The 19,071-nt window shown below is 50.3% G+C and overlaps 1 protein-coding gene across 3 annotated transcripts in view; it reads left to right on the forward strand.

Annotated features, from left to right (window-relative positions):
- LOC137539229 (natural cytotoxicity triggering receptor 3 ligand 1-like) overlaps positions 1 to 19,071 on the forward strand; it is a 162,992-nt gene that overhangs the window by 84,374 nt on the left and 59,547 nt on the right. For all 3 annotated transcript variants that reach the window (XM_068261767.1, XM_068261768.1, XM_068261766.1), the window contains exon 3: positions 6,787 to 7,113. In XM_068261767.1, the coding sequence (XP_068117868.1) occupies positions 6,787 to 7,113 (327 nt within the window). The remainder of the gene's footprint in view (positions 1 to 6,786; positions 7,114 to 19,071) is intronic.

A 19,071-nucleotide genomic window follows, 5' to 3' on the forward strand; every position in this document is an offset into this window, starting at 1 on the left:
TATCAGCATTGATCGCCACCTCTCCCCGCCCCTCTCAGTCTTCCTTCACTGAGAGGGGCGGGGAGATGCGGAGATCCGCCGCTGATAGACACGCATGGAGGCAGGGCTACAGCCATTAGCTCTGCCTCCATGAACAGCAAAATCTACGACCAAGATGGTCGTGGATTTTGCAGGGGGGGATTTGAGGGGTAAAGACCACTCGTTCTGTCGCGGGATAGCGGCGTTTTAGCTGGGGCAAGCATGCCCATGTTGATTATAAGCTAAAAAGCCATTTTTCAACTCGCTTCAGAGTCTCTTTAAGGCCACAGAAAAGCAGCTAGAGGTGCCCATACATCAGTCGACTTTGGCGGCCGATCGACCAACAAATTCGATTATAAATTTTGAATTGGTTGAAAATTGGTGCCGCCAAGTGCAGGCCTGACCGACGATGTGGCCAAAATTGGTTGCGTTGGTTGATCACACCTGGTGCAAGATGACGGGTCGATGTTGGTTCATCGGGTGTATGGCGGCCAATATCGGAACAAATGACGAAACACACCCCCCCCCCCATCGGTGCATAGGGTATGACGTCAGACACTATGCGCCAGTGGCGTGTTCTGAGAGCCGCCCGGAGGTTACAGACAACGCGTTGAAGGCTGACTCAGGACAAGTAATGTATAAATGCACACGGGAGGACACATTTATACAGCGTCAGTGCGGACGCGGCGGGCTCAGCTGTTTCCCTGAAGATTTCATGCTAAAATCAGACAGGAATTGGCCTGCAGTATATAGCCAGTTTTTATTTATTTATTTCTTAAAGGAGTTATCAGCGAAATAATGAAATAAATGAAATGAGCTTTACTCACCTGGGGCTTCCTCCAGCCCCTTGCAGCCGACTGTCCCACGCTGACCGCTCCGCTCCCCGCCGCTATCCCGGTCTCCATTGTCGGTATTCAGGCCAACCGCGGGGTCAGCCTTACTGCGGCTGCGCAACGCTCCGCTGTCAATCATGCCCACGAACTACTGAACTGCGCCTGCGCAGTTCACCGTGGCCCACGTGGGCATGATTTACAGCGAAGCTTTGCACAGCCACAGTAAGGCCGATCCCGCGGTCGGCTTGAATACCGACCACGAAGACCGGGACAGCAGCGGGGAGTGGAGTGGTCGGCGTGGGACAGTCGGCTGCAAAGGGCTGGAGAAAGCCCCTGGTGAGTAAAGCTCATTTTTCATTATTTTGCTGATAACTCCTTTAATCAGATTCGATGTATGGACACCTTAAGAGCTTAAAATGAGCCAACCTCTGCAGCCTCCAGGACCATTGCAACATTACATTTATCTACCTCAACCACCAGTTTGCTAAATAATATTTGTAAAGGTTCTGGAAAGCCATTGATTTTGATAAAAACAGCTGGACACCCTCTAAACACAGGGCCCAGGGGAGCAGTGATGCTTTTGGGGAGGGAAAGTACCATTCCCTACCCATGACAATCAGGACACAGGAGGTAAGCGTGGCTAAACAGCCACTCAGCTCATCCCCCACTGGGGGTTATGGAAGGGGGTGGCTCAGCCAGAGTGGGTGAAAGGAGAGAATTGTGGTTTGTAAGGCTGACTCTTGGAATTTGGTAAGAGAATGCTTGTTTGTAATATGCATCTAAGAAGTCTCAGCAATGATCATAGGAGCTTAGGGGGTTAACTCAGAGGCAGGACAAGGTTCTCCAGCACCCAAGGCTGAGACACCAAAGTGCGCCCCCCATCCCTCCCACCCCAGCCGTCACACACTGATTGCTATTAGACTAAGAGGTGCCACAGGGCCCACAACCTCCCCAACACCTTAATATCTAGTTATCTGGCTTGCAGTCACATCCATGTATCCCCTTTTCTTATTTCTTTCTGCTTAAAACGCAATTAGGAATGACAGCTGAATGAATTGTGCGCCCCCTCCTACACTGCGCCCTGAGGCTGGAGCCTCTCCAGCCTATGCCTCGGCCCGGCCCTGGGTTAACTTCACGAATAACTAGAGATAGGCAGTAATTTAATAAAACTTACTAAACCAAGTTGTCCTTTTTTTACAGGAGCAGTGTGCCTGCAAGCTTGGGGGTACTCTAGTAAGGTATGGGTATGGGAAGCTGACACAGTGGCGTAGCAATTTGGGTTGCCGTGGTATTCCGGTATGATGGTATACCGCGGTTTGATTGTGCATGGTAATCATACCATGTGTAATCGCGTTTTACCGGTTTCCGTGGGGTGGGAGGGGCCTGGCAACTCAGTGGCGGGAATGCGATGCAGCAACATACTTAATTTGCTGGGGACTTCGTAACATACATACTTTGCCGGGGTCCTGCGCGCATGTACTACTTCTTCCTCCTTCCTTTTCTCGTGTTCCATCTCTCTGACTTTAGCATATGTATGCAGGGGGAGTGGGGCACATCTGGCTACCATACTGGTGGGGGGAGGTTTACATTATTTAATGTAAGGGGGAGGCCCGGCTCCAAATAATTGTTTAATACTGTATACCATGGTATTTTTTTAGACAGTTATCATACCGTAGATTTTCATACTGTTGCATCCCTAATAGCAATAGGGGATGCAGAGGTTGCGACTGCACCGGAGCTCTTGGGCCAGATGGGTCCTTTAAGGGTCCTCTTTCATCCATTTTTTTTTTTTTTAATATTCTTTATTTAAGTATAGAGAACAAGTTATACAGAGCAGTTCAGACATTATACTACAAACACACATGGATCAATACTCATAACAATAGCACATGATGGAGGGAGAAGTTCCCAGCCAGGAATCATATATAATAGAATTGTAACCCGATTTATCCGTTAGCACAGGCCTCGGCTGAGGGGAATCCACCAGACATTGACTCAGATGAAATGATCAAAGGTTTATTTTGGACCTAATAGTGATCACTTCAATGACACAACACACTTCCCTTGCACATCAAAGGTCAAATCAAATACAATCTCCTGGTCTTCACAGCCGGTGCACCGGTAAAAGCTGTGGAATATAAAGGTTAGTTACATGCAAATTATTTGAGCTACAAAGGTCTTCTTGTACAACAATCCACTTTACAGCATATACAATACACAGTACCGTTGTGGGGCTGGGGGAAAGGGGCTGGTCTACTGAGCAATTCAGTCCAGTTCCTAAACAGTTCTCTGTCCCTTGCAACCAAGTCCAAGCTTTTATTGCTCAGCAAAACCTTGGGGAATACTCGTGACAGTTCATTGGTTGATCCAATTAGGATGTTCACCTTGTTCAAAGAGTCTCAGACTCTATATAATGTATTTGTAGCACTTAACACACTTTACTCTTAATACCTCCCTCTGGATTGGGCCTCCCAAAACAACAAACAAAACAAAATATAAATCAAATAATCAAAAAGGGTTATTGCAAATAAAAGTACCGTAAATAAAATAAAATATAATCACAGAACTTAATGCAAGCAGGGGCTGTGTCAGTTCAGCAGGGTACTTTATGTAGGATATTAATGTCTCTCAGTGACAGCAAGGCTTGGACTTTCAATATACTTTTTATAATCAACAGCAACTTTTATCACTTTATATCAGCAGCTTTCTTCTGCATAAACAACTGTATTCTCAGCACAATGTCTCTGACTGTATACAGGGCCGGCCTTAGGTTTCACAGCGCCCTGAGCGAAACCTGATTTTTGTGCCCCCCTTCATCCTCTTCACACGTGCGCACACACGCAAGCACGCACGCGCACACACAGGCCCATATGCAATTCACCTTTTCTCCTGAGATCTCATAGGACAGCGGTTCGCAAACTTTTTGACATTGTGACACACCACGCCAAATGCTCAGATCTCCGTGGCACGTCACACATGTATAATAGAAAAATACTATTAAAAACCATGAATAGATGGTAAGAGTGCATTATCCTTAATGCACTTAAAAATGAAGGCTAGAACCTTTCGGGAATATTAATAAAAACAATCAGTGGGACAGTTAGCCGCCCCCCCCCCTCCCATTTAGAATGATAGCACAGCACCAACAATTTGCACCACGAGTTATAGCCGCAGTGCGCCCCCCAAAAAACGCCCTCAGACTCTGTATAGGTAGGTAACCAGGTATAGGTGCCCCCAGTATAGGATCTCATGTGTAGGTGCCCTCAATATAGGTTGCCAAGCACAGGTACCACCAGTATAGGAAGTCAGTTGAAGGTCTCCATCCCCCCCAGGTAGCCAGGTGTTGGTGCCCTCAGTAAAGGTAGTCAGCTATAGGTGCCACCAGTATAGGAAATCAGGTGTAGGTACTCTCAGTATAGGCAACCAGCTATAGGCGCCCCCTTGGAAGCCAGCGCCCTGAGCCACCGCTCCGGTCGCTTAGGTCAAAGGCCGGCTATGAGCTCTCTCACACAGGCAGTCTCTAGTAATACCACTTAGGGACAGGATTTGGGCCTCTCCAGGTTCTGGGTTGCGACTATCAGCAAGCTTACGCTGGACACTGGCTACTAACTGTATACACTCTGTGGCTTGTAGATGGCTCTCAGACCTATACTCATTTGTCTGTGTCTGACTTCAAAGTAAAAACAGCTTAAAAATAGCATAAAAACAAAACTTACATACGGGGCCCATGCAATGGGAACCTCGAGAAAGTTGCACACGTGTATGGGTCAGCAATAAAGGACAGTATAAAGGTGCCGCCTGTCTCCTTCCCGACCGGTTTCGCAAACTAGCGTCATCAGGGGATTAAGGATACGAGCGGCTGGCACCAAATAAACTTTTACAATAAAGAAAGGGGTGGGGCTATGAACACCAACAATCAAGACCCCTCCAATAGAGTATAGATCAGACTCTACTAGGAGAGTGACTATAACCCAGATCAACTCACATTGAAAACAATGGGATATAAGATTAGAAATATAAAGTCTTCAGTGGCTAGACACAGGGGTGCCTCTAGCCATTTTGTTACTCCAGGCGAAAACACCTGTGGCGCCTCCAACCACACCCATACCCCCCCTCCCTCCGTGGTGACGCCCCCCCTAATAAAGGATATGGCAGTGTTTTACCCCAAAAAATTGTAAAAGGGGGCAGAAGGAGGCACAGGGAGAAAGTAGGGGGAACAAAGGGGGACAGAAGGAGGCACACAAGGGTGACAGAAGAAGGCACACAAGGGTGACAGAAGAAGGCAGAGGGGGATGTAAGGAGGCACAGGGAGACAGAAGTCAGAGGGGGACAGACAGAGCCACAGGGAGACAGAAGAAGGCACAAAGGGGCACAGAAGGAGGCACAGGGGGGCAGATGATGGTGCAGGGGATGGTGTAATTCACAAATACTGAATACAGTAATAGAACTCAAAAATCACTGCACAGCGCCGCTGTGTGACTGCACTATGCGCACAGCAAAGTAACTGGCTGCACGCTACTAGCACAGTACAATGACACTGACTAAACTTAGTGACTGACCAGTGGCAATGAATGCAACTAACTGAAGTTGATCACTGGCTACGAGCTGAATACAAGTGATACAGTAAAATAATATAGAACACAAAAAGTAGTGGACAGCGGTCTGCCTGCACTAACAGTACAGTACAATGTCACTGAGTAAACTTAGTGACTGACCAGTGGCAGTAACTGCAACTAACTGAAGTTGATCACTGGCTATGAGCTGAATACAGTAAAATAATATAGTGATAGAGTAAAATAATATAGAACAAAAAAAGTTATGGACAGCGGTCTGCCTGCAGTGCACTAATAGAACAGTACAATATCACTCACTTACTAAACGTAGTTAATGACCAGTGACAGTAACTTCAACTAACTGAAGTTGATCGCTGGCTGGCTGACTGAGCTAGATAACAAGTACTGCAGGAATACAGCAGTACAGTATGTAGATTTTAATATTTGGCTACAGTGAGATTTTTTTTTTTTTAGTCCTGGAAGCGAGAGCTCGCTTCCAGGAAGCATAAGGAGGACGGGAAACTTTTTTTTCTCAGAAAGACTGCGGCTTTTGATGAGAAGCTGTTGGTCTTTCTACCGGGGACTTAGATCAATGAATGGGAACTATGGGCTGATGGGGGGCGGAACAGGAGCATGGGAGCGCGCAGCAGCAGAGCATCAGTTGCCTGGACGTGACAATCACGTCCAGGCGGCATAAATGGTTAAGGGCCTGTTGCCTGCAGTCTTGCTGATCCCCAGCAAAGGCCAGCTGGAAATACCCACAGATGCTCCACTTGCACCAGCCTGATACGGTGGAGCAGACGGAGGACCTGGAGAGGTGATAAAGCTGCACTCTGCAGTCTCTAGCATGTGCCGTACATTTGGACCATAAAGCGCACTGACTTCCCCCGCCCCCCCCCCCCCCCCCCCCCCCGCCCACACACACACACACACACACACACACACACACACTTTTGGAGGAGAAAAAGTGCATCTTATGGTCTGAAAAATACGGTACTCAAAATAAGTATGCGATTACTTTTTTTTACTCACACTTTTTTCAATCAAGTGCTGAAAGGTTATTTAAAGATTAGCTGAAAAATTATCTCCTTTTAGAAAGCTCTGTCAGTTAATGTGACTGCAGTCTTTATCAATGCATCCTCTGCCTGTACCTGACACTGAGAATAGCAAATGTACTCAGTCAGAGCTTTTCCCTAGACAGAGTAGAAAATGACATATAACCCATAGTTGTCTTGGGGAACCCAGGTTTGAAAAAATTGCGTTGCTAGGTGTGCAAACAGCTTAATTCTATAAAGACATATATAATGTGAATGTAAAAGTCATTGATTTGTGGATTAATCTTTAAGCTAAACCTAACCATCCTCATTTTTTGTGTTCTACAGTTCAGCCATCGGTTACAGTCACACCTAGAAACGTTACTATTGAGCTGGGGATGAATCAACCACTGACGTGTGAAGTGACCAATTTCTATCCGCAACCTAAGTCCATCCACTGGGTGCGATACAATAAAGATTCCTCCGGATATGAGGTCCTGAAGAATGGGATCTGCACTGCTAAACCTAATACTAACAGTGATGGAACCTTTAATGTGACAAGTCACCTGGTGCTAAGTCCAGATGAAGCAGATGCTGGCAGTTTATATGGCTGCGTTTTCACCCCCATGTCTATACATCATGCGATTACGAGGAATTTCACTGTAATAGTCACAGGTAGGTCAGCTTGTATAACTTTGCAGCCGCTGTGTTAGTACATAATACACATGTCTTTCCATCTTCCCTAGCACAAGTCACATTCACATACCAGCCTTTTATCACAGCAAATGAGATCGTGCTTAGTGATTTCTTGACTTTCTCAGCAAGCCATGTGGGAAAGGCACCTGACCTCTGTGGTGGTGTAAAGAAAGAAAATGGTTGCCGTTATAAAACTACATTTCTTTTGTACTTAATGACTTTTTATTCCCAAAGGGCACCTCAGTAGGAAAGGACAGAACTGAGCTCAGCTGACAAGTTCCATGTAAATGAAAGGTGTTGCACCATACAAGCGCTTTCTCTCTTCCCTTTACTGCAGACATTTGATAAGTTCCACCTGCCTGGCTACCTATACTGAAGGGGGAGACAACTCTCTGGCTACTTATACTGGGGTGGTGCACTTTCTGGCTTCATGTATTGGGGGGCCTTTCTGTCTACCTATAATGGGGTGCTCTCTGTTCACCTACACTTGTGGGCCCTCTCTGGCTTCCTATACTGAGGGAGGGCACTCTCTACCTACTCACAAAAAGGGGGGGAGGGGGGGTGCACTCTATGACAGCCTATGCTAGTGGGGATGCTCTGACTATCTAAACTGGGGGGGGGGGGGGCAGCTCTCTTTCTGCCTATACTGATGGTCTGATTAATTTTACATTTATAGTGGCAAACAATGTACTGCTTTTAGATGCTAAAAAAATCAAGTAATAATTAGTCTGCCTAGGAGATTAATAACATGAAATCACAAACTAACCCTTTGCTGACCGCTCCACGCCAATTGGTGTGAACGCAGTGTCAGCCCCAGGACCACTCCACGCATGGCATGAAGTCCTGGGGTGGGGTTTTGCAGGAGATTGTGCACGCCGACGCACGCGCATCTCTGCTTGAATGTTGGAGCTCCTCCATCAGTCTCCCAGCGACGATCGCTGCTAGGAGACTGTTAGACGCCATCTATTTACCATGTACAGCACTGCACTGCAATCGGCTATTATATTCTGATGTCTATGAGAGCTGGTCGCTAGGATTGGCTGGTGGGGGAGGGAGGGGTTTAAAAAAAATAAATAGAAAATTGTAATATTTATAAAAAAAAAAACCCCCACTAATAAATAAATCAAAAAAATAAATAAACACAGGATCAGCTATCAGAACCCACCAATAGAAAGCTCTGTTGGTGGGCAGAAAAGAGGGGAGGGGAAATCAGTTGTGTGCTGAATTGTACGGCCCTGCAGCGAGGCCTTAAAGTGCTTGGTCACTAAGGGGGTTTAAGCCTGTGGTCCCTAAAGGACCACTATCGCGAAACATTTAATTTAACACCCCCACAGTAGTTACACCAAGCATACAGAAGATTCCCTGTGTCATTAATTTTAATTTCCAGTATGGTCCTTTAACCACTTCTGTACCATCGCGTTTTTTGCTGATCGGTGCTGCGTGGGCTCTCCAGCCCGCAGCACCGATCAACTAGCAGCCAGGGCGATCAGACTTCCACCCCCTTTTTTCCCCACTAGGGGGATGTCCTGCTGGGGGGGTCGGATCGCTGCCGGCTGCTTGCGCTTGCGGGGGGGGGGGGCTCTTCAAAGCCCCCCTCCGCAGCGCTTCCTGGCCTCCTTCCCCTTCCCTCCCTCTCCCTCCCCCTGTGAGCGGCGCAGGACGGAATTCCGTCCTGCGCCTGATAGGATAGGCTTCTGCCTATCAGATGCCGGCGATCCCCGGCCAATCAGAGGCCGGGGATCGCCGATCTCCTCTACGGCGCTGCTGCGCAGCAGCGCCGTATACATGTAAACACCGGGGAAGATCTTCCCCGTGTGTTTACATTTACCCTGTGAGCCACGATCGGCGGCTCGCAGGGTGTTCACGGAGACACGCTCCGTGAACTGACATGGAACATGGAAGCCACTTCAGGATTCAGGGGCGTAATTAAGCGTACGCCGAATCCTGAAGTGGTTAAACCAGTTCTCTCTCTCTCTCTCATTGCAAGCAGGCAGAGAACCGGTGATTCAATGGACGGGAGAGCGGCTCCAGCTTGTCATTACGCAGCAATGTCCACGCTGTGCTGAGAGCTGCCTCCCGGAATACCTGCAGGGCACAGAGAGATTGCTGGGACCTTCCTCTGGTATCCTCGCCAGAGGAACAGCGGTTAGGCAGCGTGAGCTTTCTCTGGGATATGGCAGTTGGGGGACAAGTAAAAAAAAAGCCTATACCATCTGTTATTTACAACACCTGGCCAGGCTACCCCTATAAAAGCATTACAGTTACAGAAGTCCGTCAGCCCATGTGTGAGCACTGATGTATATAGCATACAGTGACCTGTGAATGTTTAAAGGACCATACTAGAAATTAAAATTAATGACACAGGGAATCTTCTGTATGCTTGGTGTAACTACTGTGGGGGTGTTGAAAATTAAATGTTTCGCGATAGTGGTCCTTTAAGTGGTTAATATGTGCAGCATTAACATCACTTTTTAATAAAACTTAGTAACCAAGCAGCTCGCAGTGACCTAGAACCACTAGGACTGTGATTTGTCTTCTTAAAACAGAAGGTACTCGGGATAATTCAGCTTTAATTGAACAATTGCAATGCACCTCTACTGAATTTGCAAATTATCTCTTTATGACCCTGAAGCCAGGCTTGCATCCAGAACCAGTGGTGTTCATCCGGATTCCGGGTACCCGAACTACTTGGATATCTGAAATTTACTTTTTGCTCTCCGACCTCGGATCCGGATTTCGGATAGCTGGATAAATCCGGAATGCACTATCCGAGCTAACTCTCCGGTCGGATACTTAGTTCGGGTACCCAAATCCGGATAGCGTAACCACGGAGATGACGTCCATGACGTCATTGAGCCAATCAGAGGGCTCCCAGCCGAAGCCCTAGCAACCAATCACAGAGGGGAACCCTGGCCGGCCCCTCCTGTATATAAGGCGGGCGAAATGATGAGAATCTCGTCCTTGCTTGTGACTGCTCACTGAGAGACATCTCCAGTGGTGTTGGCTAAGCAAGTGCTTCTCACACTTTGAAAACAGAGCGTTTTGAGTGCTATACACCTGTAGTACACGATTATTTTATTGTTTTATAGTTAGCTAGCTTGTGTAATTGTTTGATTTCAGTCAGTGACAGTCAGAATCTGTGCTGCAGCAGATACTACTAGTTAGGTCCTGTATGTGCGCAGGCCAGGCCTGCTGCTGGCCTGCTATTAGCCTTAGCTACAGTATAGGTTAGGGAATAGGATTACTTTGTTATTGTGTAGTTAGTACTGCTAGTTAGTTGTTGGAGTAGTACTGTGTTAGCTTACTACAGATTACTTCAGTGCTGCTGTGGTGAGTCAGTGTGACAGATAGACAAGTTAGTGTGCACTGTCTTCTACTCTGCTGTCTTTCTCTCCATTAGGTGAAGTACTATTACTGTGCTACTATCCACCACTGATTTTCTTTAACCACTTGAGGACCCACCCTTTACCCCCCCTTAAGGACCAGCGCTGTTTTAGCTGATCTGTGCTGGGTGGGCTGTGCAGCCCCCAGCACAGATCAGGGTGCAGGCAGAGCGACCAGATCGCCCCCCTTTTTTCCCCACTAGGGGGATGATGTGCTGGGGGGGTCTGATCGCTCCTGCCTGCCTGGGTGTTGCGGGGGGGGGGGCACCTCAAAGTCCCCCTCCGCGGCGAAATTCCCCCCCCCCTCCTTCTCATCCCTGTCCCCCCTGGCAATCTGGGCTGCACAGGACGCGATCCGTCCTGTGCAGCCAGTGACAGGCTGTCCCCTGTCACATGGCGGCGATCCCCGGCCACTGATTGGCCGGGGATCGCCGATCTGCCTTACGGCGCTGCTGCGCAGCAGCGCCGTACAATGTAAACAAAGCGGATTATTTCCGCTTGTGTTTACATTTAGCCTGCGAGCCGCGATCGGCGGCCCGCAGGCTATTCACGGAGCCCCCCGCCGTGAATTGACAGGAAGCAGCTGCTCCCTGATTAATTAGCCTGCAGCCGGCGACGCTGGTCCTGCAGCTGCCACTTTGCCGACGCGCGGTATGAGTGCAAGTCGGCAAGTCCAACCCCGATTTTTATAAAGTACAATTACCCCACATCATCTGGCGACATCATCACATATAACTATGTCTGCTGGCACTGGCAGCTGTGGGAGGGGCAGCAAGGCCAAGAGGAGAGGGAGCAGCATTGCCGCCACCGTCAGCAGTTCTGCCGCGACAGTGTCCATTCCGCCACTGGCCGTTCAGCTGTTAGGGGGAGTCATGCTGCAGAGGCGCAGCAGTGTGTAGTGGCCATTTTCCAGCAGGGTCGGAGGCGCAAATTGGAGGAGAAAGATGCCGAGCCTGTGATGCAGCTGATGGTGGATGAGCAGGCCACCACCAGCTCTAGAACAGAGACCTCCACCCCTCCACCACTCCTGTTCGCAGGAGCAGCAGCAGCTGCCCAGCATGGCCTGGGGACTCTTCAGTCATCATGTTGATCCCAGCAGGCAGCCTACCCTCAGTGAGCATGCTTTTCACTCCAGACAACTCGAGCGCAATCAGGGCTGCTACCAGCGAGTTTGAGAAGGAGGATATTCTGGGCGCAATGGACTATTTGGAGGAGTCACAGATGGTGATGGTGGTTGTTGGGGAGGTCCTTGCATGATGTGTCAGCAGAAGAGGAGTTTGGGGGGTCATCATCCCAGCAGTTGTTTGAAAAGGCGGAGTATGATGATGATGATGATGATGAGATGAAGGACCGTGACTACCATCCACAGGAGGGGGATGTCAGCTCTGAGAAGGTGGAGGAGGATGCGTCGGTGGGTTTGGCATGGAGGATCAGCATTGCAGACATTGGCAGGAGCAGCAGTGGGCATGGAATGCGGGACCCACAGTCTGCTGCTTTATCTTCTGCGACTACCGCCAGCCGCACCACTCAACCCCGGGCCCCAACCACCACAGGGAGCAAAGCAGCAGCAGCATCCCATTCAGGGCGTAAGGGAAATTTCTTGCCCCCAATTCGGCAGTTCTTTACTCTGCCCACAGAGGACAGCAAGTTTGCCACATGTAATGTGTGCCATGTGAAGCTGAGCAGAGGTTATAACACCTCCAACTATGGCACCTCCAGCTTCATCACCCATCTGGCCAAAAAACATTTTGTTGAGCATGAGGAGTTCAAGAGGCTGAAGGAAGCTGGCGCTGGCAGTGGTCAGACTGAGAGCACCAGAACCCCCTCTGCCACTCCTGCCGACACTGAGGCCTGTTCAGGCAGCCAGTCCTCAGTGGTCTCCTCTACTCCCTCCTCTGCTTCCCATGCAAGCTAGAAACACCACCAGACCCTGCTGAGTGAGTCCTTCCTCATCAGGGCTCAGCCTCCCGGCAGCCATCGCATCCGACAGTTGAACGGCTTGCTTTCATGGGCCATGTCCTCCCGTACTCGTTCGTGCAGGAGGGGAGCCAGATGCGTGCGCTCCTGCAGTATGCAGCACCGGATTTGCCAATCCCCAGCCGGCACTACTTCGCACACATGGCTATCTCAGCACTGCACTAGTACGTAAAGGCCAACATGGAACGTGGCCTAGATCATGTGATGGGTGAGCGGGTCCATGTGACAATGGACTCATGGAGCAGTCAGTTCGGGACAGGCTGCTATCTGTCCTTCACCGCACACTGGGTCAGTTTGGTGGAAGGGGAAGGGGGTGAGGAGGGGACAGCAGCATCAGGCACAGCAGCAATCCAGTGGGTGGTGCCCCCCCGCAGCTGGGTCAGGGGAAGTGCAGTAGGTTCCTCTGATCCGGTTCCATCCTCCCCAAACACCCCCGCCTCAGCAGCAGCGTGAAGGCCTGCCACTGCCAAGTGCTGCTGGAGATGGTCAGCCCGGGAAAGCACAATCTGATGGCAGCCAATGTGATTCGCTACCTGAATTGGCTGACCCCCAGAGGGCTGAGAGTCAGAGAGGTGGTCTCTGACAATTGGGCCAACCTGGTTGCCGCCATCCACTGGGGAAACCTCATCCACATCCCCTGTCTGGCCCACGTCCTGAACCTGGTGGTGCAGAAATTTCTGCGCACCTACCAGGGTATGGATACTCTTTTGAGAAAGGCAAGGAAAACTGTTGGTCATTTCCACCGCTCGGGTGGTGCCTCAGCATCCCTACAAAGCAAGCAGGACAAGCTGAACCTGCCACGGCACCGTCTGATCATAGACATTCCAACACGCTGGAATTCCACCATGGACATGTTGGAGCGTCTGGTTGAACAGAGGCAGGCTGTCAACCAGTACCTGGCCAATGCCACCGTGGCCACCATCTTGTCCGGTACTGGCACCACCCACCTCCCGGACATCATCCCCAGTGCTGATTGGGGAAAAATGCAGCAGGTGTGCTTGGTGCAGACTCCTTTCCTGGAGGCCACCAACATGGTCAGCCAGGACCGTGCGTCAGTGTGTGAGTGGGTGCTCCAGATTTGCATGCTGGACAAGGCCCTCTTTGCTCTGCTGGAAATGGGAGAGTCAGCCTTGATCCAGCAGGAGCAGCAGCCACCTGCACAGTCCACCTATGTGCGGCAGGAGGAGGATGGGGAGGACTTGGAGTTGGAGAAGTTGGAGGTCCCTGACCTTGATGATGAGGAGGCACAGCCGAGTGCAGCTGCAGTGGTGAGGGGGTGGAGAGAGCAGGAGGAGGCTCAGGGGTCAGAGGAGGAGAACAGCACTGTCATCTCTGGGGGTGACGACGACATGCCTGCTGTGGCGTCCCTCTTCCCCATTGCAGTGCCTGCGCAGTGACCCAAGGGTGAAGCAGATGCATGCTCAGGAGGACATCTGGATCACCATGATGCTAGACCCATGCCTGAAGGGGAAGCTGACTCAGTTCCTGCCTGCAGGAGGAGGCCCTGTGCGCCGAATGAGGGAGTTGCAGTGGTCCCTGGTTCAGTGTTTGGAGGAAGCCTTCCCCCTGCCCCCCCCCCCCCCCCCCCTGCTGTCAGAGTCCAGCCAGCACAGCAGCAGGTGCCTGTGTCCAGCAGCAGCAGGCGCCCAACAAACCTGCTGTCTCTGACAAAGGTGCTCTACGGCACGCCGGTACAGCTGTCTACAGAGGAGGTGCCTGCAGCAGCTTCCACCTCTCAAAGCCAGAACCAGCACCTGATCCGGATGGTGGCAGACTACATGGGGTCCTACAGCAGGCTTGACACCGACACCCCTGTGGACCCCTTGGATTACTGGGTCAAGCGCCTGGATATCTGGAGCGAGCTTGCGCAGTATGCCCTGCCTGGAAGTGCTGTCCTGTCCGCCTTCCAGCGTGCTGGCAGAGAAGTGCTTTAGTGCGGCCGGTGGCGTAGTCACGGAGAAGCACCCTTGTCTGTCCACCCAGTCTGTGGACAGACTGACGTTTCTGAAAATGAACCAGGCTTGGGTGCAGGGCCGGCCCGCTCATGAGGCGGGGTGAAACATTTGCCTCAGGCGGCACCCACCTGTCCGTGGGTGGGGGGCCGCCTGCCGAGCTGGAGGAGTAGCTGGCAGAAAGGGGGTATTGGGCCTAGCAGTGGGGAGGGAGGTCGGACCCCCCCTCCCTCGCCTGGGTCCCCTGATCTGCGCTCCCCTCCAGCTGTAAATAGTTAAGTACCAGCGTATAGATTAAGAAGCAACGGGCGGGGATCACTCACCTCTTCTGCGTTCCAGCGAGCGCTCCACTGACGTCACTTCCTGCAACGCCGCCCACTGTATTGTAAGTGGACGGCGTTGCAGGAAGTGACGTCAGTGGAGCGCTCGCTGGAACGCGAAAGAGTTGAGTGATCCCCGCCCGTTGCCTCTTAATCCATACGCTGGTACTTAACTATTTACAGCTGGAGGGGAGCGCAGATCGAGGGACCCAGGCGAGGGGGGGGGTGTCCGCCCCCCCCCCTCCCCACCGCTAGGCCCAATATCCCCTTCCTGCCCGCTACCCCTCCAGCTCGGTGGCCCCCCACCCACGTGGGGGGCGGCGATTTTTTAAAATTTTGCCTCAGGCGGCAAAAAGTCAAGAGCCAGCCCTGCTTGGGTGGTTGGTGAGTTCCTGGCCCCTGTTGTTGGCAAGAGGGGGACATGGAGTGGCTGGAATCGCTATGCCTGCCTTACCACCCATCTGGTTCAAAGTTGTTGGGTAGTGCGGCCTATATATTGTAGACCGCAAGGACATGTTATTAAATATATTATAAAGTTGCTGGAACAATCAATTGGTGATTTGGCCCTGTTCTCGTCTAGCTGTTTGTGCTCCTTCTGTCGAATGTTCATTGTTTGTGATACGGCTGGGAGTCAGTATATTTTTTTGTGTTTTGGCCCTGCAGAAGACTACTCTCGGTTTCTCTGTTAAAGAGACACTGAAGCGAAAAAAAATGATATAATGAATTGGTTGTGTACTATGAATAATTACTAGAAGATTAGCAGCAAAGAAAATATTCTCATATTTTTATTTTCAGGTACCGTATTTTTCGCCGTATAAGACGCTCCGGCATATAAGACGCACCCAGATTTAGAAGGCAAAAATCAGGAAAAAAAAGAAAAAACTAAACCTTGGTGCGTCTATGATGCAGGGGCGTCTTATGGACTTTTCACCCCCCAGTTACTCTACATACTATTACACTGACCACATAAGGGGACAGTGTAAGGATTGCCTATTCCCATGTTGCCTGCCTGTGTTCCCCTATGTGGTCAGTGTAGGGATTGGCTGTTCCTGTGTCCCCCTGTGCCTGCTGTTTCCCCCTGTGCCTGTCATGTCCTCCTGTGCCAACCATGCCCTTCTGTGCCAGCCATGTCCCCCTGTGGCAGCCATGTCCCCCTGTCAGTCTCCCCCTGTGCAAGCCATGTCCCCGTCAGTGTCCCTGTGCCAGGCATGTCCCCCTGTCAGTGTCCCTGTGCCAGCCATGTCCCCCTGTCAGTATCCCTGTGGCAGCCATGCCCCCCTGTCAGTGTCCCTGTGCCAGGCATGTCCCCCTGTCAGTATCCCTGTGGCAGCCATGCCCCCCTGTCAGTGTCCCTGTGCCAGCCATGCCCCCCTGTCAGTGTCCCTGTGCCAGCCATGTCCCCCTGTCAGTGTCCCTGTGGTAGCCATGCCCCCCTGTCAGTGTCCCTGTGCCAGCCATGCCCTCCTGTCAGTGTCCCTGTGCCAGCCATGCCCCCCTGTCAGTGTCCCTGTGCCAGCCATGCCCCCCTGTCTGTGTCCCGGTGCCAGCCATGTCCCCCTGTTAGTGTCCTCCTGCCAGCCATTTCCCCCTGTCAGTGTCCCCCTGTGCCGTCCGTGTCCCGCTGTGCCGGCCATGTCCCCCTGTCCATATCCCCCTGTGCCAGCAGCGTAATTACAGTATATACGTTACCTGCTCCTGCCGCCGCGCTCCTGGCTCCAGTCCTGCTTCGAGTTCCTCTTCTGCCATCCACCGATGCCCGCTGCTACAGCCGCCGCGCTCCTGGCTAAGTCCTAATTAGCCGCGCGGTGATTACGCAATCAGCACACGTGCGCCGGGGTCACGCATGCGTGACCCCGCATGCGTGACCCCGGCGCACGTGTACTGATTGCGTAATCACCGCGCGGCTAATTAGGACTCACCGGCCAGCGATGTTCGGCGGCTGCAACAGCGGTAGATGGGAGAAGAGGATCCCAAAGCAGGACTGGAGCCAGGAGCGCGGCGGCTGTAGCAGCAGGCATCGGTGGATGGCAGAAGAGGATCGCGAAGCAGGACTGGAGCCAGGAGCGCGGCGGCAGGAGCAGGTAACGTATATACCGCTTCCCTGCGCACCTCTGCATAACAAAATCTGTACCTTCGCCGCATAAGACGCACCCACTTTTCCCCAACAATTTTGGGGAAGAAAAAGTGCGTCTTATACGGCGAAAAATACGGTATATAGTGTTTTTTCTAACATTGCATCATTTTCTAATATGTGCAGATTACACAACACTCAGCATTCAAAATGAATTTTTCAGAGCAGTCTGTGAACTAATGACCTCTCCTCTGCCAGAGGAAAAGTAAATAGTTAACTAACAGTTGAGATAATAAAAGTCAGAAAACAGCCCTCTCCACCACTTTGAAAGTCGTAGAGATATGGCTTTTTTGTATAGAGATAACAACTGGAGTTTCTTAACTCTTCCTGTACTGGAAACAATTAGACTGATGTATCTGATCTTAATGTTTTATTTCTTAGCTGTACTACCCATACCAATCATAATAGCATAGTTTTTTTTTAACTTCAGTGTCTCTTTAAGTTTGTTTTGAGCAAGCGGTCCATTTGTAAAAGTGACCATGATTTTGTGAGAGCTTCTTTAATTCCCTTGTGCTGGCTGGAAAACCTAGTAATGAAGCAAGTCTCATCTCCTCCTTTTTTGTTGGTGTCGTTTTCTCTATAGATCAGGGAGCTTCGATTCGTATGTCCTTATCACTTCAGTTCAGGCGGAATGTAGTTCCACCCCTCCTGCTGCCAGGACGATCAGGCAAAGGGACACATTTGTCTTTCAGTTTTCTGCGCGTATTTTTCTGCATGCATTTTCTGAACACCAGGGGCTTGATTCCCAAAGCGGTGCTAACCTACTTAGCACGTCTAAAGTCTTTAGACGTGCTAACCAGGGTGCTAAGTAGGTTAGCACCGGATTTCTCAATCAGATCGCGCGCTAACTTTGCGTGCAAAGTCCTATGCGCGCTAAGTCCCATAGGCTTTAACGGGCACTTTGCGCGGAGTGCCCTGCGCTCTGTGCAGTGCGCGCGTAAAGTTTTACGCGTGAAAAGTTTTGCGCGCGAAAAGCTCGTTTATACGTGCTAAGGGGGTTTTCACAGGAGTGCTAACAGGTAGCACCGCTTTGTGAATCAAGCCCCATGTGTGTTTGTATGCAGAAAAACGCGCATGTTTTTTTTACAGCAGCTTATGTAATTTGATAGAGAAAACTGACAAAATGTTCGAAATGATCCTGCACGATGTCGGTTTTTACTGTGTGTGAAAAATGCAGTAAGTGTGAACTAGCCCATTGTTTAACATGACTATTCAGAGCTGACAAAAAGTAAAGAATCAATATTTACCCGGGCTGCCTCTGGCCCCGTAAGCACGTGTGAGTCCCTCGCTGTCCTGCTGCGGTCCATGCATGCGCAGAAGACCCAGACTGGACCAGACTGAGCCTTTTACCAGGGCTGATCTTGCCTGAACGGCAGGCCACGGGAGGACAGCGAGGGACTCACCCGTGCTTATGGGACTAGAGGAAACCCACATATAAGTATTGATTCTTAACTTTTTGTCAGATCTGATATACTTTAAATCAGTTTTTCTGTGCAGAGAACTGCCTTACAGCTAGACTGTGTAGGAGAGAGAGGCTGTGGATGTGTGGCTAGGTCTGTGTGTCTTTCGGTGTCTCTATAATTAAATTTATGTGTTTATGTATACAATGGGTTGCAAAAGTATTCGGCCCCCTTGAAGTTTTCCACATTTTGTCATATTACTGCCACAAACATGCATCAATTTTATTGGAATTCCACATGAAAGACAAACACAAAGTGGTGTACACATGAGAAGTGGAAAGAAAATCATACATGATTCCAAACATTTTTTACAAATAAATAACTGCAAAGTGGTGTGTGCATAATTATTCGGGCCCCCTTGGATCTGAGTGCAGTCAGTTGCCCATAGACATTGCCTGATGAGTGCTAATGACTAAATAGAGTTCACCTGTGTGTAATCTAATGTCAGTACAAATACAGTTGCTCTGTGAGGGCCTCAGAGGTTGTCTAAGAGAATATTGGGAACAACAACACCGTGAAGTCCAAAGAACACACAAGACAGGTCAGGGATCAAGTTATTGAGAAATTTAAAGCAGGCTTAGGCTCCAAAAAGATTTCCAAAGCCTTCAACATCCCACGGAGCACTGTTCAAGCGATCATTCAGAAATGGAAGGAGTATGGCACAACTGTACACCTACCAAGACAAGGCCATCCACCTAAACTCACAGGCCGAAC

This window comes from Hyperolius riggenbachi, chromosome 11 (assembly GCF_040937935.1).
Source record: "Hyperolius riggenbachi isolate aHypRig1 chromosome 11, aHypRig1.pri, whole genome shotgun sequence".
NCBI lineage: Eukaryota > Metazoa > Chordata > Amphibia > Anura > Hyperoliidae > Hyperolius > Hyperolius riggenbachi.